Source organism: Patiria miniata, unplaced genomic scaffold, assembly GCF_015706575.1.
Source record: "Patiria miniata isolate m_02_andy unplaced genomic scaffold, ASM1570657v1 HiC_scaffold_13, whole genome shotgun sequence".
Classification (NCBI taxonomy): Eukaryota; Metazoa; Echinodermata; class Asteroidea; order Valvatida; family Asterinidae; genus Patiria; species Patiria miniata.
In genome coordinates, this window is record NW_024037051.1 from 17,130,917 (window position 1) to 17,158,796 (window position 27,880).

Sequence of the window (27,880 nt, forward strand, 5' to 3'; positions counted from 1 at the left end):
AAAAGGGCACTTGCACAGTGGTGAAATGTAGACGTTATTTTCTCGCAAGACTTGGCCCCCGTACAATCCAAAAAGCGGAAGGGGGGAGGGGCTGTTACTATCTGTCGATGGGGGCGCTGTTCGTAACCGACGATTATGTATACACTAAACGGACAATATGCCATGTGGTACGTGCTTTTAATTTCAGGGCGAGACATGCGTGAAATACAAAAAAGGCACCCGGAACTGCTGCTGATGGAACAAAAAAGGGCACAACTTGTTTTTAAAAAGGGCACTTAATTGTTCAGAAAAAGGCACGTCTTAACAAAAAGGGTACTCTGTACAAAATATGGGGGGGGGGGGGGGGGGGGGTAAGCACTGGTGAAAAAGGGCATTTGAATGGGAAAGGGCACTTTAAAAAAAATAAATACATGTACATGTAGCCCCCCTCCCGTCTTCGCCTATGAGCTAATTAGAATTACGTCAAACAATTAAGATAAAGTATGCTTGAAATCTTGTATGGATCCTTTGAAAACGTAATGACTAAACTCTGGATGACGTGAATGCAATGCACTTTGTACACCTTATACAGTCATGTACAGGTATACTAATGTATGATACGGGTACAGAATGAAATGCCTTTTCTCTATTCTTGACCTAACACAGTTTTCAACATATTACAAGTCAGTGCAGGCTTCATTCAACTTTATTCCATATCAATTTGAATTACAAACACTCTTAGTTAAGATATCCTGAAAAACATAAATCCCCAATAAAATACGCAAACAATCCCATAAATCGATTAAATCACACTCTTATTGTTTAAAACCTGTACAGAAAAGAATATCAAGAATTATTTCTTATATGATATTGGTTTAACAACACCATTAACCACAAATTCTAATTTCAGTTTGTGAGAACCCCAATGATTATCAACAATGCGAAATTGCTTGGGTTTGAAAAACAGATACAGTATGTAGGTTTGAAATTATTTTGCATATTGCTCCAAAAAACAATTCACCTTTTCATAAATCTCCAAAATCAAGTTCCCTGCATAAAATCTCAAGTATTGCGGATAAAATCATCACCAGATACATTGTAAATATTGCATGTACATTTGTACATGTACAAACTGTATCTATACTGTAGAAAAAAGTACAATTTACACAGATGTACAATTTCTTCAGTTCTCATGGGATTTCATCATAATTTTCAGTTGAATCATCAAACATTTACAATCAAATTAATGTTACATGTGTACATTTTTGTACATTTAGATGTACATGTACTTGTGTCATCCCGAATATTACTTCAATTTCTATGGAGGCCATGATGCATTGTGGGAATACTTTCCACCCGTGTCAAACCGTGTCCCCCCTCCCCCCCCCCCAAAAAAAAACCCCACCAAATTAAACATGTACTAAATTTAAAAATGGGAAAGAAATAACACAAATTATCTGGACTCAAAGACAACATCTCTCATTGCACGGTCTCGGACCGTAGAAGTCCGGCTGTTGGTGGAGGTTGTCTTGGGTGCTCTCATGACCGGTTTGTTCAGCATCTTCTTCAGTTTGGCCTCAGACTCAATATTCACATCTTCCTCAGCTCTGTCAAAGAAAAGCAAGAAACAACTGTTGGATTTGGTAACTACACTAAGAATTGCATAATCAAATTAAGATTTTGTGTGCAAGGCATTGAATAGTCGGAAACTCCCGGAATTTGGCAACTTCAGTTTTGTCTCCAGTCTCCAGCTAAGCACGGAAAATATTTACTCAGCAAAATTAGGTAACCGGCCAAAATTTCATGTGTTGTGCAATTGCGTGTGGCTGGTACTCAGCTGATTTGTGCTTAGGACTCAAATTTGCTGGCCAGCATTTTCTGCATGGCAGCTCCATAAATTTGGTTCAGCTCAATATAGCTTCTTTTCCTGTTAACTTTGAGAAAATCCAATACCATGTAGCCAAAGCCTAGATTGTTTTATTTGCTCTTGGTTGTAAAAGATTGAGCTAGAGATTTAGCTGAAGCTGGAGTAAAGCCAAGGTTTTTGTAAACCTCAACGAACTAAGTCCTCCCAAACTTGTGCAGTTTGATGTAATACACCTGCCCCTTCAGAGATAAATTTGTTAAGTAATTAATTAGATTGATGTATCTATTCAACGAGCTGCAGAGTTTTAGTTTCCCTTTGTGTGAAGCCCTCGAAACCACCACCTCCCATGAATATTCACCAGTGTGTCCCCTGAAAATTAGAAATGTGAAAGTTGCAGGAATTGATTGATGTAGGCCTACACTGAAAATTAAAAATCAAATATGAACAGAAAAAAACATTAAAGGTGTGTTTCAGTTAGTGACCCAACCCTCATAATTACTATACCATTCACCAATTTAGTTTATGAGACAAAAATGCACTTTATGGTGTTGAGACAATAAGAATATGCACCAAGTTTTTAATGCAATCTTCTCTTCAGCAGAAATGGGTGTCAGTGATTTTATCCCAAATGATCTTTGACCTTGACTACTTTGTCATGATACAGAACTGGCTTAACTTCTTTGCAGTTCCGAGTACATTGTACCCTGCTGTTCCATTCAGTAAAGTCAAAAGTGTCAAAGCAGGTTGAAAACTTGTGTTCCATCCAAAATGCATTGATGTCTCACAAATATCCCTTCTGAAATTTAAAACTGTTTAAATTTCAAGGAATGCTGTAAAAAGAAAGAAAAAATCACTTACTCTTGCGGTTAGGGAGGCGTTAATACAGACCAAACCAACTTTGTGCAGCCACTGCAAACATCAAAATCTCTTTAGAAGTTAAGGTGCGTGAAGTGCAAATTATTGCTTCCATAGGAGTGAAGAAGAAAAGGGTGCATACCAGCATTGAAAGTTTAATGAAAGATGTAATTTTATAAACGAGAGGCAAACTTGGAGAAAGACTTCTTAATTTCATTTAATATTTCTTATGAATTAAAGATTCAATCCAATTTAAGGTAAAGCTACATACAATGACATGTACATGTATATATGTTTGTACATGTTCATGACTTCATTACTTTCAGTAATGAATTAATAATCAATACAATACGCACAAACGGTAAATAAAAAATACAAGTATTGTTAAAAACTATGCTACGTGTACTCTAACTTTTAGGTACAATTACGTTTATCTTTTATATGTAAGAAATATAAATTGTCTTTAATTAATGTTATCTTAGGTATGCAAGAAATAAAAATGTCTGTACTGTTATCTTACGTATGTAAAAAATAAAATTCCTTGCGGTTAAGCAGAGGACAGAAGTGCACAAAATAAAAGATTAAATCAGGTTTTGGCTGTGCTGTAGTTCCTTTGAAAAGATTCTAAATACATTGTGTAGCATTTCCAAACAGTTGATGGAAATGTTAACAGCTGGATATGTTTTACTTTTGTGATATGATAAAAAAAAATTGAGTTTAATGTATTTATAAATTGGTTAGGGAAAAAATAATCAAAGAGTTTGGATGTTTTTTTTTATTGAGTTTTTATGCCCTATCACTGTTTAATCTCCTGTCATTGCCTAATGCATTGCTCGAATATCTGATGTTTCTTTTGATCCGTGTAAATCGGAGGCTTGAAATTGTTTTGATTCATTGAAAGATCGCATTTACTAAAAACAAGTAGTCTACTGTATTAAACAAAGTTATTTACAAAAAACTATTTCAACTATGGCAATCATGCACAATATTATAAATACATGTAATTTGAATACTTTTTTTCATATATTGATAGGCCTATATCATACAATTGTTAAAAATATGCAGCAACTATGATGTTTCACTGTCATACAGGGATTAACATAATATCAAGAAATACAATAAGCAGTTTTATGCAACGCTTGAATAAATTGCAATTATCTGATTAGTATGTCACTGAAGTATTCGTCCCAACGCACAGCGCGGCCACACTGCAAAAATAGAAGCTCCATTCCACAGTAAATAGAACTCCCATTCAGCTCTGATGGCTCTGTTGCTAAACATTTATATTACCGGTTTACAAGTTAACAAATAGATGACAAGGTTTTGTTCAGGTGTTGTATAAAACAAATAATGAGTGTTTCATATTCGTGCAATGGAATGAACACTTTCATTCAGCGACAGATGGAGTGTTCCATTCCACATTCAATCTTTAACCTCATGAAATTATTCTTACCATTGCACTCATAAACAGTCATTATTTGTATAATATTCTGACAAGATTCATATCTTCTCTGCAGATACACACAGGTGCAAACTTTGTACAAATGTACTGTACAAGCGTACATGTGTCTTCTCCTGTCGATGCATCCCACTCAGTCATAAACTTTCCTGAACATCGGCAATTTGGAAATCAAACCATGCAATTCCAAGCCATTTTACTCTCGCAAGGAAAACTGTGCGAAAACACCAGCACCCACAGCAATCTTTCCAAACATTGTAGCAGCTCTGTTTTTATCACAGGCAGTTTGTTGCCGACCGAAGCTGTTAATAAGGTAATTAAATCACACCACCGGCTGCTGGATTTGAAAGGTAGTGCTACCCAACACGACGCTTTGTGTCTTTGGTTAGAATCCAACTGAGGTCCACAGAGCCCAAACCAATCAAGGGAACGCAATTGTTAGGCAGTGCTAGTCCATACCACGCTTTGTGTCTTGGGTTAGAAACCAACTGAGGTCCACAGAGCCCAAACCAATCAAGAGAACGCAATCGTTAGGCAGTGCTACTCCACACCACGCTTTGTGTCTTAGGTTAGAATCCAAGCAAGATCCACAGAAGTCAAACCAACCAAGAGAACACAACCAAGCAGATTTCCAGGATGCAATCGGTAGTTTACTTACGATTTGACATCTTGTCTGTACATGTCCTCTGCACTCTTTGGGATCAAGAACTCGTTGACGCGTTGCACCGTGCCCGTCCTGTCTTTGTAATGCTGGCGGTGCTCCTGGGCAAGCTAGATTGAGAAACAACAAGGTCATTTTATAAGCACACAATTAAGTGTACATGTATGTACATGCACAGTAGGTATATATTAACTGCCAATGCTTTTTTTTTTAAATGAAGCTGGCAACAGCTGAATGAAAGAAGTTACTAAAGAAAAATTAGTTGTAAAGTTGCATCTTCTATCAACGAAAAGCAACATTATTAACCCTAACCTCCCCAACTCCATCAAAATCCATCCCCCCATTTAGGTGGATTTTGGGGGACTTGGTCCTACAGACCTGGTTTGACTAAACATTGATGGAAAATGATGGACTTGGTCCTGGAGGCCTATAAAAGTAAAGCATGCATTAGAAGCAGTGTGACTGATGGATTTTGGCGGACTTGGTCCAGTACCGGGTACTTGGTAAAAAGACAGTAGGGAGTTAGGGTTAGTTATATGTTGAATAAAGTCATACGCATACTTTGTACGTTATATTTTTTCGACATGCATTTTTTGCCAAATCATTAGTAGTAGTCAAGTACATCACAAGTCAATCACAAATATTGGTGAAAACTATTATTTTGATTTTTGATTTCTGGTACTGAAACCAAGGATTCCCCAAGTGCACCATAGGCACTTTACCTCGCAAGCCTGAAGAAACCTGTAGAGAGAAGACAGACAATGAGAAGAACATTCTGGGGAAAACCCACGGAATAAGGAAGGGACTGTAAACCCAATCCTCATATTGGCCCAGGCGGGATTCGAACCCGGGTCACAGCGGTTGAGGGTGAGGAAAGTACCACTATGACAGGAGGGGATGGACCTTTTCAATGGAATGCCTTGTTAGAGGTCTTATGCACAGAATAGCAAGCGACTTGACTTGAGACTGAAGGACTTGTGATGGACTCGCAAGTACGTGACATTTCTGCAGCATGTATTATTATTTTGACCCGTAAACGTGGCTATATACACATTGTGGATACAGTAATTGCCATGCTCCGTTCATATATATGGACTTTCAAAATTTCTTTAGAATGACAGATCCTATGCCACTAGAAGTTCTTGGATAAACTCTTCTGCAAGTACTGAACATATAATGCTCGTCAAATTTCGGGACCGTAAGTGGAAAGTCTCCAATCAGGATTTCGAAAACGTCAAAAGTCCAGAGATTATGAATGGTGCGTGGCTATGTATACAGCCAGGTCTAATATTTATCAGGCTTTACTTTGTCAAATTTGTTGATCTCTTCTTTGCGGTCGTAATTGACATTGGTCAATTCATATTTCGGTGCTGTCCGCCACTGTTCACGTGTCCGGTCCCTAGCATGGATGACTAGGTCGGGATTGTGGGTGTAGACTGTCGGGAATTGGCCGCCTTTGGCGTAGTTACTCTTGCTCTGGTTCAGTGTTTCCGAGCGGTAGTCCTGGAAATACTTGGCGGTAGCATTGCCGTACGTTTCGCCGTAGTCAAACTTTGTGGTTGGACAATGCCCTTTGTACCTGTCATAAAATAAAAACAAAATAAAAAAATGACAATCAATAAATAAAATGAAAATGTTATTTGGGCTTACATGCTGTTAGAAAAATGATCATATCATATGAAAACGACTCAGCCTCATATTCATAAAGAAACGACTAACTTAAATTTAGGCCTAAATTATTTGGAAAAACACGGTGCCAAGTCAGTAAGTGTGAGGGGAAGTCTTAAAATTTTAAAACTGAATTGCGACCTGGTACAGTGGTAGTAAAACTTTGCTGTGAGAAATTAATAAGGACCCCTTTTAAATGGAAATTTATTTTAAGGAGAAATTTGTTGGCCACAGACTACAGTCAAATCGCCACACTTTGTTTTGCAATATTTTGACCAAATTTTTCTGCACTATACAGGGATTTTTTACTTGAAATTTTTACTTACCCTGGCATCATTCGAGGCGGAACATACGTCGCCTGGTGCGTAGTCTGAAGTGTGCCTGCACTTCTCGACATTTTCAGACAGAAATATTGCAGTAATATTTGACAAAAGTGATTTTAAGTGAGTAAAGCGAAGACGTGCTGTCTGTCCGTTCTCTCGCAACCGAATGCGGAAGTGAAGTGTTTATCCATCCTGTGCACATGGTGTTGTTTTCACCGCATCACAAGACAACCCACTATTTATATCAGTCCGCTCTTCGGTGGAGTTTGCATAAAGGCATTAAGATTATAGCTAATTATATTTAAAAAGACTTTCTGATATTATTTTTAAACAGAATATGGTTCTTTAATGACGAAAAACTGACTCAGTTTTGTTTGTTTGGAATTATTTTAATTGCGTATGATTCTGGGTGTAATTAGTCATAGCAACGGCAAGTTGCTAATGAAAACGTTCAACTGCTGACGTTGCGGGCGCTGTTTGATCTATGGCCGATCGTCTGCACTGGGACGAAAATGGCTTCCAAAGGGAAAGGCAAAGCGAAAAATACTAAAAAGGACAAAATTGTTGAAGAATTACCACCAGCACCAGAGGAGAAGAAAGAAGACGAATCAGAGGAGAAGCAAGACGAGGTCGGAACGGAGGAAGGGACAGCAGAGGAGCAAGAACCGCCTAAAGAACCGACACCTCCACCCGAATATGACGAACCAACTCTGGCGGAATTGATCGTTGAAAGGTGTGTGCACGAGACTCTTGGATTCGACTCTACCTCTTGACGTAGGCCCTATACTAGTACTCAGCAGTTGGCAGTATAGCCCGACTGCGTCTGGCCGTACAGTACTATCGCAAGCTCTGTAGTACGGCCAGACGCTGAATGCTTCCAAAAAGACTGAATTTTTGTGGCCGCCGATGTAGCGATTTTGCTACATCTTTCGATCGCAATTATCTTTTCATCCAGGGCACAAATTTCCAAAGTTAAGGTTCGTAGTCGTAGAGCAACTCATACCTTTTTGAAAAAACGTTGTTTGGTCTCAATATTTTCATCCATCTGGCCACAAGACGAATTTCAGTCATCAGATTCCACAAATATCGTCCCCCATGCGATCCCCCATGCGATCCCCCATGCGATTTCAAAATGGCGGCCGCGCTGTAATGTATGCAATATGCAGGCGCGCCCGCGCAAACTCATGAATATGCATAAACAATCTGTGACGTACGACCTTGTGTTTTTGGACGTGCGTGCGGCGGGGCCGTACGTCCAAAAACACGAGGTCATACGTCACAGACTGTTTATGCATATTCATGAGTTTGCGCGGGCGCGCAGGCATATTGCATACATTACAGCGCGGCCGCCATTTTGAAATCGCACGGGGATCGCATGGGGGACGATATTTGTGGAATCTGATGACTGAAATTCGTCTTGTGGCCAGATAGATGAAAATATTGAGACCAAACAACGTTTTTTTCGAAAAGGTATGAGTTGCTCTACGACTACAAACCTTAACTTTGGAAATTTGTGTCCTGGATGAAAAGATAATTGCGATCGAAAGATGTAGCAAAATCGCTACATCGGCGGCCAAAAAAATTCAGTCTTTTTGGAAGCATTCAGCGTCTGGCCGTACTACAGAGCTTGCGATAGTACTGTACGGCCAGACGCAGTCGGGCTATTGGCAGTAGTGATCGTGGGGCATTTATACCGAGCAACCTTTGCTTTTAATTGTAGAAAGGGCTTTTTTTTTTAGTGCGTGTTAGTATGTAAACACCGTCAATCGTGGACCTAGGACAAACGTACTCCTAGAACTATGAGGCTCCGCGTGAGCGGAGCCTCATAGATGTAGAAGCCCGCAAAATTGTCTGCAGCACAAAACACTAATAAAGTACAAAAAACGTCCATCAAAATGCAGACATTTCACATAGAACCGCTGCACAGTTTGCCCCTATTCTCCGTATTTTACCTCTTGACATACTCACGTATCTTGGGCACAACTAACATAGGTGGATTTTGTCGGTTTTTAGGCCAAAATGATGAAAAATATGCCCTTTCCGCACTGAGCCAACCGAACACTTGAAACGTGCACGCATATGATCGAGCGATGATTTTCGGTTCGCTCGGAGCGCGCCGCGGGGGGTACGGTACAAGGCGAAATGATAGTATGTGCATGCGTACAAGTGCATGTACCGTACCCCCCGCGGCGCGCTCCGAGCGAACCGAAAATCATCGCTCGATCATAATGCGTGCACGTTTCAAGTATTCGGTTGGCTCAGTGCGGAAAGGGCATATTTTTCATCATTTTGGCCTAAAAACCGACAGAATCCACCTATGTTAGTTGTGCCCAAGATACGTGAGTATGTCAAGAGGTAAAATACGGAGAATAGGGGCAAACTGTGCAGCGGTTCTGTGTGAAATGTCTGCATTTTGATGGACATTTTTGTACTTTATTAGTGTTTTGTGCTGCAGACAATTTTGCGGGCTTCTACATCTATGAGGCTCCGCTCACGCGGAGCCTCATAGTTCTAGGAGTAGGACAAACGGGTTGGGGCACAAACACCTAGTCCTATCCTAGCTAGGCCTTAAATCAATTAACATCAGAAGGCTTACGTCCACGATCATGACGATTGACCGAACGTCCAGTATTGAAAATTTGTGTACAAAACCAACAAATGAGAGCTGTTGCTAAACAGTCAAGGAATGAGGATTAGGGACAATGGGGGGGGGGGGGGGTCCATGATTGCCGGTGTTTACAAAGATGCTTAAAATTGTTTATGGTGTAAATCGAGGACAAACACGTGCAACATCTTCGATGAATTGAGGACAGGAACCAAATTGAGGACTCGGTTAGAAAACGTGTACAGAACCAATGTCATGAGCTGTTGCAAAGAGTGAGAGTATAAACAAACGAAAAGGGAAGAGGAACAATTGAAAATCCTTGTGTATTAGTTTGTTTCTGCATTCAATAGAGGACGTTGAACAATAGAGGACAATAGGGTCCCCAATTCCCGAAGGTCCCCAATTCCCGATCGTGTACAAATTATGGGAGATCTTCCTATAAAGTTAAAGTACAAACAAAAAAGGGACAATAGGGGCAACTGCAGGCAAATTGGTAGCCCCACTAGTGTGGCTCGGGTATTACAGCGCAGCAATATCCTAGCTAGCCCAGGTTGGACAACGTATTCGTTGCATAACGACTAATGTAGTGCAGTATAAAGGAAGTCCACCTGGGTTGTATTAATTATTTTATTATCATGAACACGGAATGGGTAGCCTACACTAGGCTACAATACAGACAATTACATGATTTTTTTAACTGTCTGTCAAGCCTAGTAATAAAAACAATTTTAACAAAGAAGAGAAAAACCTAGATATTTCACTACATTAGTAAACAAGTTTTGTTTCTTTGTCATAGTTTTGAAGGTGAAAAGGTCCGAGGTTTGTTTGATGGCGAAGGAACAGCTTACTTCAGTGGCGGCCATGTATATCAGGTAGGCCTGCATCCAATCTTAATAATTGTTACCAGGTAAAAAAAAGGTGTACAATTAGGACCCCTTCATCATAAGTTTCTTTTATCACTCCAAACTGACTTCTGCAACCCCAAGCAATCTTCCTTTTCCTTATTTTTCAAGATTTGCATTTTTCAAGTAGATACTTCGTGAATCAAAATAGTTTAATTTGGTGCATTCACTATGCTCGTGCCTTAGCTGGCACTTGCATCATCTTTTTGTGTTGTCATCAGTTGTCATTTTAACCCGTAATTTCCCTCCGAATTGAAAACACTGCCCTCTATCCACGAAATTTCTGTTGCTTTTTAATATCACCAGCTAATTTTTGTGAGCTGTTCTCAGCGCAGTTAACAAAGATTAAAAAACCAATTTTTAAGCAATAACTTGATTGCATTTTTGAAATTTCAGGGGCAGTTTTCGCAGGGTTTGATGCATGGCAAAGGAGTGTACACATGGAGCGATGGCGTTAGATACGAGGTGAGATATGATAGAAAAACACATTAAGAACTCGATAACACAGTGTGAAACTGAGAATTTCTTCCTCATCTTTGTGGTAAAAACTAGAGAAATGTACCTTATGACGTTCATTCTGAGTTTATGTTAATATGGCACTGATGGTGTAAACCAATTACAGTTCCCCACTTTTTGTGACTGTACTACTACTAGTACATTTCATGACCACTTGAACATTTGCATACATTTGCATATAACATTTGCATATAACATTTGTTGTTTATTCATATGCATTCTTCATAGCTCTGAACACGCCCCTTAAAGCGAGTGCATTTTGTGAAAAATGCACTCGCCTTAAGGGGCGTGTTCAGAGCTTTGAAGAATGCATATGCAATGACTGCTCAAGAATGGAAGCCTCCTAGTATTAATGGCTACCAATGATTTCACTGTACTACTACTAGTACATTACATGACCACTTGAACATTTGCATACATTTGCATATAACATTTGCATATAACATTTGCATATAACATCTGCATTTGTTGTTTATTCATAGGGTGATTTCAATATGAATGAAATCACAGGCAAAGGGCTGTACACCTGGCCAGACAAGAGCACTTATGAAGGAGAAGTCTTGAAAGGCCGACGACACGGACAAGGAATGTTTAGGTGCACGTCAACACCGTCGTCGTACACCGGCCAGTGGAACAACGGCAAAAGACATGGAACTGTACGTTTGTTATTGAGGAGGGTTTAGTGTTCGTGTTCATGGGAAATCTTTACCCTAACCCTTCTTAATTTTTTTTCCAAATGGGACATTCTATAAATTTTGTTCTGTTACATCTGACATCTATGATTTGATAATTCTCATGCACTCCTTAATGTAGTCGTCCTACAAGTTTGATTATAAATAGCAAACTACCTACGCAAACAAATAAAAAAAATCCTTTGAATGGCAAATTATAAAGTACCAAGGTAACAGGGACAGGAAAAATGTCACACTTTGGAAGCTGAATTCATAGAATGACTCACAGTCAGTTGGTTTGGAAGGAATTTGCAGAAGTAGGGAAGTTAGGGTCCACTTTAGTTTGCATTCGCTTGGGTTAATATAATCCTATGGGCTCCGTGCATGAACAAGAGAGTCCCGTGGATTGGACACACCGCATGCACACGACTTATTTTATTCCCAATGTGCACTTGAATGTCTCTCTTACTTGAAACTCTCCCTTTCTTACCGTTGAGGGGGTATTTTTGCGCTGAGCCCTTTCAAAATCGTTCAGAATCTACAAAGAGTTTTTTTTTTAGGATTTTGCAGGATTGAGGAAGGTAAATATATACCCACCTTCACTGAACGTAGGGCTTGGTCACCCTGAAAGTATTATGTATTTGACTGGGTTAGGGTTAGAACCAATGGCTTCTTGTTTTTAATGCAGAGGTCTCAAAAACATACTTGAGTCACCTGGCCAATTCAAATCAGTAGGAATGCAATTAATGACTTTTATTGGAAACTTTCATTCCTGAAGCCGAAATTCAATCCAAAGTCTTCAATTTTTTTCAAAATTTTCTGCAGGGTATTATCCGCTACGACCTAGACGGCTTGTCATTCTACGAAGGCGACTGGGTGACCGACATGCGGCAGGGGTACGGCGTCCGGCGGTATCGCAGCGGTAATGTGTACGAGGGCGAATGGATGGCCAATAACCGCCACGGCCAGGGCATCATGAGATGGGTAGACTTGGACCAGTCCTTCAACGGGCAGTGGGTCAACGGTGTGCAGGTAAAAAAGCAGTGTTGTAGTCTAGTTAATCACAAGTCTAGTTTTTGAAAATGCACTGATCAAGTTAAACATGCGCTAGCCTAAAGTGGCTTCCGTGGCTAAAGTGGCTAAAGTGGCGATCGGTATTTGCGTGCACCTGCACTTGTAGAAAATTGATAAATGGGCTTATTAAATTAATATAAAGAACAAGTAGCGGTGGCTGATATTTAAAGGTATAGTCCATCATTTGTAATTTCTGCATTTTGTCTGTTTGAAACAACAAAAGTGCTCAAAATCTAAAGAAGGGTGCTGAAGAACGAACCTGATGAAGTTTCAGCTCAGCCTCAGCTGTATATTCCGAGAGAAACAGCATTCTAGGATCTCGATTTCAAATCAAAAGTTGCTGAATCATGTTTCGAATTGGGCCTGAATTCAGCGTCCGAAACACGTTCTCACTGAGCCGATTGCGATGTCGCGCACCTATCCGACGAATTATAGCAACCGTGCGCGCACGTGTGCGTCGTGCCAAAGCTGCGCCCGCTTTGCGGAATAAGAAAACGAACTACTGACGGAAATTTCCAATGGTGCGTCTTAAGATGCACCGTTGAAAAGGCCTTCTTTCGTTGATTTCTTCAAATTGACAGCTTGCCAGAAAGAATAATTTCACAGGGAGTTACGTCCCCTTACTATCTTTCAACCAAGTATGTTTTTCAACAATAATTGCATCAGTTACTCTTTGGATAGCTGCAAATGATGGACTGTAGCTTTAAAGAAGAAATTTGACTTACTAGTTATCATGCAAGCTCTCAAATCTGTGCAATAATGACTTTCAACAAAAGTGTGGCATTTGACAAACAATAGAACCACACAACATATACAATTTCATCATCTCCTAGAGACTGCTCCCATTTTTAGAATATTTGAATCAAAAATAAAAATGCAATTTGGATATTTGGTTGACGATCGAATATCCAAATATTGAGCATATTCGGCACAGCCCTACTGTTCACATTATTTAGCCACGTCAAAATGATTCTTGGTTACAGAACGGCCACGGAGAGCACACCTGGTACCTGCGCAGGTTGCCCGGTTCCCAGTACCCGCTACGCAACCAGTACATCGGTGACTTCCATCAGGGCTTGAGGCATGGCTACGGGGTCTTCCTGTATGCAAACGGTGCCAAGTTTGAAGGGGAGTGGGTGGAGAACAAGAAATGCGGACGGGTACGTAATGCACAGCCTATACTACTAACAGAACTTGCGGTGGATTACAAGTACATCCCAAGTCTGATCACAAGGATAGGGATGATCAATAACAAAGGAAAGGAAATTAGTTCATGAGTTGAAATTGGCGTCAAAGTCTTACAAAATAATAGTTTCATTGAAGTACCCGCTGCTATATCCGATTCGAACCAGCCAGCTGACCCCAGCAAGCTCGGTGGTCGAGTGGTAAGACGTCTGCACTAGTAAGCAGGAGGTTGTGGGTTTGAGTCCCACCCGATTGATTTTTTTTCCCATCACAATCACTCGGGGGCAACACTGAGTATACATTGTATATAAAAATACGTCGGTGAAGGGCAAAACCAAAATTTTAATTTACTTCACCCCGACGCAAATTCCATCTTATGATGAAGAGTTTGCTTAATACAGAAAATGTTTAATTGGTTTAATAAGGTTACCAGCCAAGCAGTCCATGCAATTGATATAGCTTTTGACTGGTTCTCAACTAATTAATTTTGTTCTGAGCACGTACATTTGCTAAGCACCATTTTGTAGTTTTTTTGAAATTGAGCCAAGAGTGTCGGCCAAAGCTAACCCAGTCAGGTTCATTTCAAATTCGAGATTAGCCTGTCGTTTAAGTCCTTGATTTGTTTTCTTGTTGTCTAGGGGTTGTTTACGTTCAAGAACGGTCGTATTTTCGAGGGAGTTTTCGTGGACGACAGAATGGCAGAGTACCCAGCCTTTAGCATGGACGGCAACAACACGCCTGACATCAGCAACATCAGAACAAGGACACCGGATCCGTCTGGCCCAGGTCATTGAATTATTCAAATTAATCATAATAAATAATAATACCAGAGTCTTATATAGCGCACGTATCTACCAACAATTAGGTACTCAAGGCGCTGGTAATTATGTCTATTTTTAAAAACGGGTAAATGAAGTTTATGAGAAATATGAGACCCATTATGTAGCACCATTATAAGGGTTTACAAGGTACTGCGGCGCATATTGCAGCCACTGCCAGAAACACTGGGGCAAACCCTTTAGCGATAAGTGTTAATGGGTTCTTTAACGTGCATTACACAACGCACGGGATTTACGGCTTTATGTCCCATCCGAAGGACAAAGCAATAATGGTAAAGTGCCTTGCTCTAGAGCACAAGCACCATGTTCCCCGTCAGGATTTGAACCCACGTACCACGGTACACGAGTCGAACACCGTAACAATTGGACCTCAGCAACCCACAAGAGGGTGTTTTCAAAGTCGTGACTTTGTCTTGGCCTCAGCTTTAGAACGGAGGTCATCAGTGCATTATGGCAAAGCGATAGAATTGTACCCTGATCTGATTTCTAGCAACATCTCCTAATGTGACCTACTGGTAGGCCTACACATTATAGACTGTGCGTAATAGACTGCAAACCACATGCACAATCGTACGGTGGGTTGACGTTGGTCGTACCGGGCACAGTGACTCTGCAATAACATTGCACCACATGAATTTTTGAAGTGTTTTATTTTTTCTAGTTTATTTTGGGGTTTTTACAAGATGGCTTAACTGACTCAACCCAAGAATCACAAATGAAAACCAAGACCGACCCGTCTCGACTGAAATGTTGGAAAAATCAACCCGAGCGGGTCGGGTCGGTTGGGGTGGCACAACATTACCCTACGTCAATGGCCTAATATCTGAACCCAAATCCAGAAACAGAGTAAAGCATTCATAAAACCCTACGGTTATGTGATCCCTGGCTACATGGCATATACAGGTTTATGGCCTAGGAATAACGTCACTTCAACAAGGATATTGACAAAATGGGGATCCACCAACATAGGGCTGGACAGCTCAGTTGGTAAAGCCATGAAACAGCGATCCGTTGTGGCAGGTTCAAACCCCACTCCAGTGAATAACACTTTCTTATGTGCTGAAATGCAGGGTTGGGGGATATAACATCCCGCAGTGATGCCAGTCGCAACACTTTAGGCCCTAGCCTAACCCTGGAGTTGGACCACCTACTGAACGACTTCAGTGAGAACGACAGAGAGGAAGAAATCAGACAGGTAATTGGCTAATCAGATCATGTGACCTTATGATCCAAGTGAGACATGACCACTACAGATAAGAACGAGACAAACACAGCTGTTTCGGCTGTTTTTAAATGGCTTTGTGGGAATTGTTTGAGTCGTATCTTTATTACCGTCTTCCCTGCAATGGCCGAATTTCCAGGCAGTCTATGTACATACAAAATTTCAAGTTTTTACATATAAACAAAGTTTCAATTCAATTGGACCTGTAGTTCTGGCGATATAATGCTTGGAATTATGCACCATGATAATGTGACTTCATGTGACGTGCGATGACGTCATCGTGACGTCAGTACATTTTCTCCTATAACACATCCCTATCTATGTGCGTACAAAGTTTTGACTCAATGGGAGGTACAGTTTTGGCGATATAAGGCTTCGAAAAGTGCATGTTTAATGTGAAGTCACATGACACAATGATGTTGGACTTAAATATAGCTCTATACAAATGTCTCAATGCGATTTACAGTTAAATCCGTGTTCACCCAAGCCACAGGATCATTTTTATCCCACTTTTATACCCACTAAATACCCATCGAAAGCTTATTATTGCAGTAAAGTGTCTTGCCTAAGAACACACAGCGCCTTGCTGGTCACTATTGAATTTCAAACTAAAATATATTTTTATGTTGCAGTTTGAGATCAGTGCAGTCTGGTCTCTACCCTCACTAATATATCTGTGTGCAGAGATGCAATTGTAGTAAAGTGTCTTGCCTAAGAACACAAGCATCGTGATGGTCCCTGTTGGATTTCAAGCCAAAATATACTTTTATGCAGCAGTTTATGTTCAGTGCAATCTGTTCACTACCTTCACTATATCTGGATGCAGGGATGCAATTGTAGTAAAACGTCCTGCCTAAGAACACGATGGCCATGATTCCGTATTTTCATGTCATAGGTAATGTTTGTGGTTTTGCGTCACATCACGACCTTCAAGAAAGTCTACAATTTTTACGGCAGTCTTGGTCACGACGCATCTCCTGATAACACATTCATCATGACCAGGCTGCAGTTTTGGCGATTCTTGAAAGACTGTCAGTTCCACTATAACGATCTAACGCTGACAGAGATGGATAGAATTTTAGGTGAGTAAAGCTTCTAAGCTAAATTGGTAACCAAAGTTTCTTGCTTATAAAAACCTTGGCTGATTACATTGCACTGCTATGAGTAAGCATAAAAGCTGTGCTTACTATAGCATAAAATTGTGCTATTACCTTAACCAGTTCACGTCAGATGACGTGTATACACGCAAAGGTTTTGCGATATTGTGGTATTCGGAACAGATAACGGATAAACACGCAACGAGCGAGGCCAGAAATATCTGTCAGCGTCCCGCTTGCACCAAGCGAGGCTGGAAATATCAGGGTGTGCTACCCGCAGATAATGGCCTAACCCGTCTGGCATCGAGGTTCGTGAAAAACAATCCCTCGTCTGAGTCCGGTCAATGTCAAAATAACCCCAGCACGAACTGGTTAAGCACTATTTCGTGGCATGGATGTGCTAACGATTGCGCGCACATGGAGATTTGATTGTTACCTCACTGATTTAAGCACATTTTCTTAGAGGTTAGCATGCCTTTCATTGTGCTTACTGCATACAGTCTCCGTAAAATGGGTGGCGGCTTTGTTAGCAGAAAAAAACATGCTTAGCGGCGCCATGAAATTGAATGTATAGTATCCACTGAGCTGAAAACCTCAACAGGTTTAGTTGTTATGCACCCTACATAAGATTTGGAGCAATTTTGTTGCTTTAACCCTAACCGAACTCAACTCATCAAAGCCCAACAGCAGGTTTTGTTGAAATCTGTTAGGATGGGTACAGTACGCCTAAACTGATGGTCTTTTACATTGGGTTTGGCATACCTCCAGAAACTAAGTCCAACAGTGTGTGTGTACGATTTCCCATGTGGGTGTTGGAATTTGCCAGGATTGGTACAGTTCCTAGTAAAATATGCCAGGGAGTTAGGGTTAAACACTAAAACAAAACAAAATGCACAGAAAGCAAATGATCCTACATACCTTTAAGATGGCCTTGTGTTCTTTTTATTCGTGTAGCTCCCAATAAGACTGCCACAGACATCCACAATCCTCTGGACAAGCTGCTCATGAGAGAGTTCCTGAACAATCTGATCACACTGTCCTACCAGATCTACCAGGAGGAATGCACGTAAGTCAATAAGAAAAAACATAAATATTTTGATTTCACATTTTATTGGATCAGTGTTTTGTAAACAATGTCTAAACAGGGTGAACCAAAAAAATGCAATTCTAACACATTTGCCTTTAAAAAAAGGGATCGGTGGAATTTTTAATGTTTTTGGTATCGGATTTAAGCTGAGAGCTTTTTCTTTCAAATACTGAAAAAAATCAAGAAAATAGCACTTTGGGTCGCGGAGAAAATGCCAATTATGTAAAAGTAGTCATTTTTCATCCTGTTCACAAGTACTTCGAACAGTGAAACATTTTAATGCAAGCCTACTGTGCAATTATCCTTCATTTGTGCAATTTATTTGGTATTTTGACATATTTATGATGCTGAAAGGGTTTCAAATAGGACTTAAAAGGATGAGATACCTGTTCAGGTGGAAAACAAAAGGTATTTCCATCAAATTCATTTGCACTCTGTCATATTATGTGCCGTGTTGTTTGTAAGGATTAGGACATGCACTAATAGGTACAGTGCAAAATCCCTTACTGTGGTAATTCTTCTGTGTACAGGATGAAAAATTACTACTTTTACATAATTGGTATTTCTCAGCAACCCAGAGTGCTATTTCATAATTTTTTTGAATATATGAAAGAAAAAGCTCTCAGCTTTAATCTGATACCAAAACCATGAAAATCCACTGATCCTTTTTTTTTTAAAGGCACATGTTTTAGGGTTGCATTTTTCGGGGGTCACCCTGTACATCTTCAGTTTCAGCTCAGATTTTGTCTCAGTACTGACGGCTCCGTGCTTGAACAGCAGATTTTTTTATCACCTTCAGAAGCTCCAGTGGGGGGAACACACTGTGTGCGCGCACTAGTTCACGTGCGTACAGCGTGAAGGAGGCATAGCTTGTTATATTCTGAGTGTGCACAAAAACGTAGCATCTTTGCACGTGAGTGTCAGACGCCAGCACGGGCGTTAGAATATCTCTCCCAGTGGTCTCCCCCAACTCTCCATTTCTAATACCGTTGAGGGGGGTACTTGTGCAGGTAGCCAATAATTATCTTCTTATTGTCTTTCTAGGAGTGAGAGCGGCACGGTGCTTTCATGGTGTCTGTCCAAAGCCATGACGGACAACATCGTGCCGGCAGCCTGCGACGTGCAGGGGACGTTCCTATACGAACCACGGAGAGCCGTCAATGCGCTGGGATACATGGACAAATGCTGGGAGATCTACTGTTCAGTCTCTTCTCCAAACAAGGTAAAAGTGAGGACATTGAAAAAGAAAGAAACAGATTTTGTAGTCCAAGTCCTCACAAGTCAATCACAACTCTTTGGATTTCAAGTCACAAAACTATTTATTCCAATGAAATGTGAAAAAGATATTACTTTGTCAATTAATAGAGAGTTTCGACAGGTTTAAAATGTGCACCCTTATCATGTATTCGTATCAATTTCGCGTTTGGCCACATCACTGTGTGCATTCTCATACGTGATTCGGAACAGTTCTATGGAAACTACATGTGTAAGCCGCCTGATATGGGAGCAGTACGTATAAATTCTCACTATTTTACACCAAATTTGCGCCAAAATATACGTCTAATAGACCCCTCTCAGTCATAGACAGCCATCTTCATAGGAAAATTGCAACTCTGAATTCAACGCCATCAGGTACGTGTGTGCGCATGTACGCACAGTGTGCAAAATGTTCTTAAAATGCGTGCATGTTGCTCGAAATTTCCTCGAAATATGGCACATCCGATGCGCGTCACGCAAATTTGACTCCCAAAATGCCAATGCACGTGACAATCTGTAGGCAGTGGCATTATTTGAGAATCATCTTTAACTTCCCGTTCTTTGAAGGGTGAATTTTGTGGGATTGTAGCGATTTTTAAAGCATTTTGTGTACTTTGCTGCAAGATGACGAAACTGAATTGTGAATGCCCTATCACGTATATGTATACGTGTGATGCCACAGGATACATGTACGGATACTTAACATCTTTCCCAGATGCCGGAACTCTCTAATATTCATCCCCTTTTGCTTGTGGTTGGACTTGGAATGGACTAACTCTCAGACACAAAGTCGGACAGAATTAATTGAAAATGTAACAGGGGCCTGATTTCTCGTCATTTTGCAAATCATTCTTTCTAAGCACATACCTTACGAGCCAACCCTGAAGATGCGACAGTTCCTGTACATGCTGAAGGACTACCGACTCATCAACGACATCTTGACTCCCAAGAGAATCCTGGAAGTTTTGGCAGCCGACGATCCGGGGGCCTACGATGCTCACGAATGCAACCTGGAGCTGGAGGTAGTAGGGTTTCCTACAGTCATGGAAAAATCACAGATAAACATAGCGCTGCTTTAGCACAAAATTTGCTTAAGCACAAAAAACCTTGCTTAAATTTTGCTCAAGCACAAAAAACTTTGCTTAATATTATCAGGTTACCGGCCAAAACGCCATGCGATGTACATTGCTTGTGACTCGTATTTAGCTGTTGTTTACTTAGCATAACAATCGCATGGAGCTTTGGTCGATAACCTTATATTAAGCAAAGTTTTTGTGTTTAAGCAAATTTTGTGCTTAAGCAGCTATATGAAATTGGAATTCAATGCTGTCATTGAAAGTCATGGAAAATCTTGGAATTTTGATAGTGTACAAGGAGTCATTGATAGTTGATATTCGGGTGGTTTTGGGCAGTACAGGGGGTAACACGCATGGAGGTTTCAGACGCTACAGTGACTAAACGGCTTATATGAGTACTAAATGCTTGGGGTAATTCTGAGAGCTCATGAGAAAAAAATACTCGATTGAAACTCAAACCCAAAACCTCATACTCACTTGTCTCTACCACTCGACTTGGTAGGTTCAGGTATAGTCCGAAAATTTGGGACTCTCAATACTGTGTATGAGAGTCCCAAAACTTAAGGTATTGAAAACATGCTAAACAAGAAAATAGACTGGCACCTTAAACAACCAGTCCAACACAGCTTCAGTACTGCATCAATCAACCATGCCAACAGAATTTAAGAAACATGTGGCATGAAGCGGGAACTAGTCTCAATTTACTATGTACACATTTCTCCATAGTCAAGCCACCAGACTATTGACACTGAATGAAGAGGTCAGTCTTTTCAAATAGTTGGACCATGGTTGGACATGTACCAGTCTAGTATTTAGCCCCATTTTGATATCACTTGACTTCCCTCTCATGTGCAAAATATTGAAGAAAAGTCTCCTTCAAAAATTGAATTGAGTCTGCAAACTTGGTTAGTGAAATACTGAGGACATTTTCTTTGCCCCAGTGGAATATTTGGAGAAATTTGCTGGCTAAACTGTGAGTAAAGTGGGCCTGATTTAGTTTTGCACGTTTCAGAGCACTCCAGAGCCCTGTCTGGTTCAGGTATAACACTGGGTACTTCAATCACTGTCTTGTTTATGTGCATATTAGATGACTTTCTTGGAGTTCTTCGAGGCACTGATAGGCTGTGCCATGATCTACGTGACAGAAGACATTGTGAAGGACCCTTCCACTCCGAGACCTAGTACCGTCATATCCCATACTCATAGTAGCTTCAGTGCGACCACTGCTGCATCAGCTTCAAGGGCTAGCCAGGTAAGGCCAAAAAAAAAAAGTCTCCGGTTTCTGGTATGCGCGCGCGTCGCCGTAGCCATGCGCGTCGGCAAAATGAAAAAGTTTTTTTTTCAATGAAAGATGATGTCTCAAAACCGCCAAACTAACTGGTTTGACTGGAATTCTGCTGCTGCGCAATTTCAACGTGTTTTTAGATGGGGTTATGCTCGAGAATAAGCTTTATGTGGCCTCTCTGGACTCCCATATATTTGCACTAAGTTTAGTCGGGCACCATTTGCAGTCATCAGCCGACATTTGAAGCAAAAAAGTTGGGTAAAAAAAAAAAAAAGCTGCGTCGCCGCACCACTTTTTAGACAAGCTCCATACCAGAAACCGGAGACTTTTTTGGGGGGCCTAAACAGATAGATATTAGTGCACTTCCTGCATATTCATGAGCTACCCATGTAAACATCAGACGTTTTACATAATGCGAAAAGAATGTTGGGAAAGAATGTTGCAACCTGACGCCATTTTTTTTCTTCATATATCATGCATGTCAATTAAGGTCAGTCATTGCAAAAATGATGACAGGACATAAATATGGGATTGAAAAACATTTCCAATTTTGTTAGATTTTCTTCACTCTCCATAGACTTTGTACACAATCGCGGAAGTGGCGTCAGGTTGCAACATTTTCTCCGAATGTTGCAACCTGACGCCACTTCAGTGGTTGTGTACAAAGTTTATGGAGAGTCAAGACAATTTCCTAAGTATTTCCTAACAAAGTTGGAAATGTTTTTCAGTCCCATATTTATGTCTTTTCATCATTTTTGCAATGACTGACCTTCATTGACATGATATATGAAGAAAAAAGTGGCGTCAGGTTGCAACATTCTTTCCCAAAATGCATATTCATGAGCGAGATTTAATATACCCTTGAAGGCTAGCCGTGTAAACAGCAGAAATTGTACTTTATTTTCATGAGCTAGATTTGTACCGTTGAGTGCTAGCTAGGCATGTTAACAGACATTAAAAAGTGTTTGAAATCGGATGACCACAAGTGGATATTTCACTTTTTTGAAGACAATTAATGTTGATAGGCTTCAAGTAAATTAGTTTATTAAGAAAAATTGGATCCTTTATTACTTATCCATGTTACTAATTAATTACTTCTGAATTTTGGTGCAACTATTAGGGCTACGATTTCAGTTAATTAATTAAAGTAATTAATAAAGGAATTTGTTGTAGAAAGCAAATGCAAGGCAAGCAAGCAAGTCATTATGAGAAATGGTCACAGTGAGTGGGTTAGCTTATGGTAAAAGCACCATAATACCGTTCATACTCTGCGCGAAAGTGAAAGCGAACGCGAATTTGTGACGTCGTGGCAAGTATTTGTGCTGCGAATTCGTAAAAGTTGACACATTTCAACTCGGGCGAGTTTCGCAGCGAATGCTTCGTGACGTCAAATTCGCTTCGCATTCGCTTAACTCTACTCCCAACCCAGGGGGATTTGACTGAGTTGTCCTGTAATAACAACTTACTTGCTCATTACATCAAGGCTTTTCCTTGCCACGCCCAGGCAAAACCTGCACAGCCCTCCACAGACAACCTATCCCCAGCACAGCACCCAGCAGACTGAAGCACACATGGCTATTTCAAATTCCAGGCACATGGGGCTAACAATAGCAATTATGCAAATGCAAGCCTGGCCAGACTGATACACACTCAGCTCTGGGGGTGTGAAGGATGAGAGGGGCAGGGCTAAACCAAACATTCAAGGCGGGGAGGAAGGTATTGATGAGGGGCTATTTTCATTACAATATTCTTTTATCTGACAGCCACTTGATGACAGTGAGGAGCAGGGTACCACCGGTCCCGGTTCCCCGCATCACACGGGAGTGACGTCAGAATCCATGTCGCCCGGGCCTAGGGTTGCCTCATCCACCGATGCAACCAATAAGGGATCAGGGTTGGAGCTATCTGCTGCAAAAGTTGAGGTTAATGAAAATACATGAATTATTCATGAATACCTCAGCCAGTTGGACGTTTCTGATTGGTTGGTAGCCTTGCGAGAGTTGTTAAAACTAGTCAGTAATAAGCGTGGCCCCTGAACCAGTACAAATTTCTGCTCTCATCATTAGATAACTTTTCATGAAAGAAATACACCAATGTGGATGGGTTTTTAAACTCAGTAAAACTTGTCATTAATAAACATGGCCCCTGAACCTGGACAACAAAGTTCTATTTTTTTCGTCTTTAATTTATCTTTCATGAAAAAATCGTCAATGTACATGGGTTTTGAAACTCGGGAAATGCAGATTATGATGAATTAATTTATGTCAGATGATTTCAGATATATTTTTAGACTTTACGTCAGTGCTAAAGGACCTTGCCTTTGGTTCTGTCCTCTACTGCCAGCCGGGCCCCTGTTTTTAAACCTCAAATTTATGACTTTAACATCATACTTTTATTGCCCAATTTGACTATTAATTACTAAAATTTTGATGTTCGGAAACAAATCAATTATCAAATCATATCAAAAGTTTTCGCTACTTGTCCTCATGACAGGTTCAAGGTTCTGTAGCGACAGGAAGTCAGCATACAGACGTTGGCCTAGACCCCAGTAACACCAACGTGGACCCGAAGGCATTAAAATCAGGTCAGACATCTCATCCCCTCAAAATGAACTCGAACTGGAGGTTAAAGCTATAGTCCATCATTTGCAGCTATCCGAAAAGTAACTGGCGTAATTATTGTTGAAAAACATACTTGGTTGAAAGATAGTAAGTGGACTAAACTCCCTGTGAAATTATTCTTTCTGACAAGCTGTCATTTTGAAGTAATCAACGACGCACCGTAGGAAAATTTAAATTAGTAGTTCATTTTGTTATTCGGCGAAGCGCGCGCAAGCATTGGCACGACGCACACGCACCCCGGTTGCTATAATTCGGATCAGTGCGCGATATCGCGTCGCGTAGCTGCAATCGGCTCAGCGAGAACGTGTCTCGGACGCTGAATTCAGGCGCAATTCAAAACATGATTCAGCAACTTTTGATTTGAAATTAAGATCCTAGAATGCTGTTTTTCTTGGAATATACAGCTGAAGCTGAGCTGAAACTTCATCAGGTTAGTTGTTCAGTACCCTTCTTCAGATTTTGAGCACTTTTGTTGCTTCAAACGAACAAAATGCACAAATTACAAATGATGGACTATAACTTTAAGATCCAAGTTTGGGAACTCACTCAGAATCTTGTGCGAGTTCGCGTTCGTTCCATTGAGTTGGGGTGATTATGAATTTCACCAATGTATTTTGCAGAATATTTTGGTCCAACTCTCTAGAATTCTTCAGACAGTTTGTGGACTTTTTACTGAAGCTTGCCTTCTGTCATACCTCTCGCAGACAAAGCCCAATAGACCATTATCATGTTGCGGCCATCTTGATTTGTTCCCCATTCAACTCAACGTAACCAAAGCGAGACTGGAAGGAAAAATAGTCTGGTTCCTTTTTTGCACAAAAAACATTATTATTCAGTAATGTTATTGGATGCAGGGAACATGACTGTAATGGTGGCAGCATGACAAAGGTATATGTGATAGATCGAGGTACATACCTCAGATTTGTAGAATTTTTTATAATGTTTCTCTCAATCCTCAGATGCCTTGGGTCTGGCTGCATCGTCCCACAGTGGTCCCGGAGCCCCCTCCATTGGAGGAGAGGAAACACAACAACCACACCTGCTCCAGTCCATGCTGTCCATGGGGGCTGAACAGAACGAAATGCCCGAAGGTAAGTTAGCTTGTATCAGTCAAAAAGTTAGACTTGCTACAATATTGTGTAATGACACACTTTTACAGACTTGTGATTACTTTGTGATTGACTTGTAATGAAGTTTGTGATTGACTTGTGATGACTTGTGATTAATTTGTGATGAACTCTTATGGACACGGATGAACATGTGGTGAATGTCATTCTCTTGTGATGAACTTGTGATGGACATCATGTGGGGTGCTGTGGTCCAATGGTTACGGTGTTCGACTCGATCGTGTGCCGTAGTATTAGGGTTCGAATCCTGTCGGGGATCATGGTCCTTGTGCTCTTGAGCAAGGCAGGTTACAATTATTGCTTGGTCCTTCGGATGGGACGTAAAGCCGTAGGTCCCGTGTGTTGTGTAATGCACGTTAAAGAACCCAGTAACATTTATCGCTAAGAGAAGGGGTTTGCCCCGGTGTTTCTGGCAGTGGCTGCAATATGCGCCGCAGAACCTTGTATACCCTTTATAAAGGTGCTACATAATGGGTCTCACATTTCTCATAAACTTCATTTACCTGTCTTTAAAAATATACACAATTACCAGTGCCTAGAGTGCCTCATTGTTGGTAGATACGTGCGCTATATAAGACTCCGGTGTTATTTTTATTATTATTATGGACATGAGGTGACTTGTTTTGAACTTGTGATGACTTGTGATTGACTTTTGATGACTTTTGTTGACTTGTGATGAACGTGATTACGACGCTGCCCCTAATTAACCAGAGAACTGCCCATTACCTGAAGATGTTGAATACTCTCTCTCGCAGAGGAGCCAGAAGAAGACATGGATGAGGAGACGAGGCAGTTCAACTTCTGGACCCATCAGATTCACATCTTCTTCATTCGCAAACTCTTCCGAGCTCACGAGCACATGAACAAACTCGAGGAGACCAAGAAAATCCTGCAGACGGAGAAAGAGGTAACAAGCAATTCATTCATTCATTCGTAATTATATTTTGTTTGCAAATGGGAAATCGATCAAAGGGAAACCGACCAAGTGCATTGTAATCATTTTTTAAAAAGTTGAACAAAGAAATTGACTGGAGCAGGGTTTGAACCTGCAACCTCCGGATTGCCTTTCCAGTGCTCTACCAACTGAACTACCCCGCCCTATGTTGGCGGTTCCCTATTGTTGCTAGTATCATGACTTTGGGCGTGATCCCTGGCTACATGGCATATATACAGGTTTATGGCTTCTGACTAGCACCCCTTGAACAAAGACATTGACAAAATGGGGAACCGCCAACATAGGGCTGGATAGCTCAGTTGGGAGAACACCGGAATGGCAATCCAGTGGTCGCAGGTTCAAACTCTGCTCGTCTTTTGTATTAGGTAGATATAGTATATTGACTTTTTTAAATTCAAAATTTGTTCTAAAAATGCTATACGTTCTGCTCTTGTTCCCGATGTGCCGCATGCTATTTGAATACCCCACAGAATCTGTTTCATCCCAGAATTGCCTGATCTTTGAATTTGCGACAGAATCGGCTCCTAGAAATTTCTCAGAAACTTAAATCGGCTCATCCAAAGATTTGATTCCTCAAAACAGTGGACTCACGATTCCGATTTTACATTTGGAATCAATACTATGGTTTCTGTGCACAAACATTAGATGGTGCTTTCTTACCCTTTTCGAAAAAGCCTCCGTGGGCAGGACACACTGCGTGCCCGGTTCGCGCGTGTATGGTGCAAAGCTCGCAAATGCACAAACCCGTAGTAGGGTCTTTGCACGAGCTTCAGGTGCCGACGGTGGAGCGTTTGTATGTCCCTTTCAGTGGTTTTCCCCAACTCTCCCTTAATAAACGTTGAAGGGTACTTGTGCACGGAGTCAAATTTCATGGAGCACAGAAATCTGCTAAGCAATATTTTCTGCCCGACTTATCATTTCACCGTCTTTGCGCTTTTCAGGCGGCCACTATAGAAGCCCAGCACCAGCGCGAGAAGAGGATCGCAGCCTATGAAGCTGCTCGTGAGGCCGAACGGCTAGCTGAGGCTAAGGCTAAGGAGCTCGCCGCAGCAGCAGCAGCAGCTGCAGCTGAGTCTAAAGACGTGGATTTGGACAGTGGCAGCTCACAGGAAACCATACCATCACCTACTAAGGGGAGATAAACCTCTACAGGTGCCCAGCGTATAGGTGTCCTTTTTAGAAGGTAGCCATTTCAAAGGTGCCATTTCAAAGGTGTCAATTTAAAGGTGACCATTTCAAAGGTGATTATATATTAAGGTGACCATATAAAAAGGTGCCCATTTTAAAGGTGTCCATTTTTAAAGGTGACCATTTCATAGTTGCCCATTTTAAGGTGACCATTTAAAGGTGACCATTTTAAAGGTGATAATTTTAATGTTGACCAAATTTGTAGTGCCTTGGCCCATGTTATAGTTTTGTCCAGCATTCAACCATAGCAGCAATGCTCTGACAAATTTCGAAGGCACCTTTTAGCAATAAATTAGGCCTGATAAGCACATTTTCAAACTGAAAGTCTTTTTAATCGATGCTAGGTTTAACAAGAAACATA

General features: G+C 40.9%; 2 protein-coding genes across 2 annotated transcripts; one reads left to right on the forward strand and one right to left on the reverse strand.

The window, feature by feature from the left end:
• Positions 1-656: 656 nt before the first annotated feature.
• Positions 657-6,998, reverse strand: LOC119721433 (protein FAM166C A-like). The gene is made up of 4 exons (XM_038191517.1): positions 6,816-6,998; positions 6,127-6,400; positions 4,819-4,931; positions 657-1,586 (listed from the first exon to the last, which is right to left on the reverse strand). The coding sequence occupies exons 1-4, from the start codon at positions 6,884-6,886 to the stop codon at positions 1,433-1,435; spliced, it is 612 nt and encodes a 203-aa protein (XP_038047445.1). The 5' UTR covers positions 6,887-6,998; the 3' UTR covers positions 657-1,432.
• Positions 6,999-7,274: 276 nt separating this feature from the next.
• On the forward strand, positions 7,275-27,807 carry LOC119721431 (radial spoke head 10 homolog B-like). The gene is made up of 18 exons (XM_038191516.1): positions 7,275-7,545; positions 10,214-10,289; positions 10,716-10,784; positions 11,318-11,491; positions 12,332-12,538; positions 13,564-13,740; positions 14,404-14,551; positions 15,675-15,799; positions 16,722-16,908; positions 17,878-17,989; positions 19,055-19,232; positions 20,128-20,289; positions 21,431-21,595; positions 23,392-23,550; positions 24,122-24,212; positions 25,209-25,340; positions 26,132-26,283; positions 27,273-27,807. Exons 1-18 carry the CDS (start codon positions 7,325-7,327, stop codon positions 27,471-27,473), a joined length of 2,736 nt encoding a protein of 911 aa, XP_038047444.1. The 5' UTR covers positions 7,275-7,324; the 3' UTR covers positions 27,474-27,807.
• Positions 27,808-27,880: the final 73 nt, after the last annotated feature.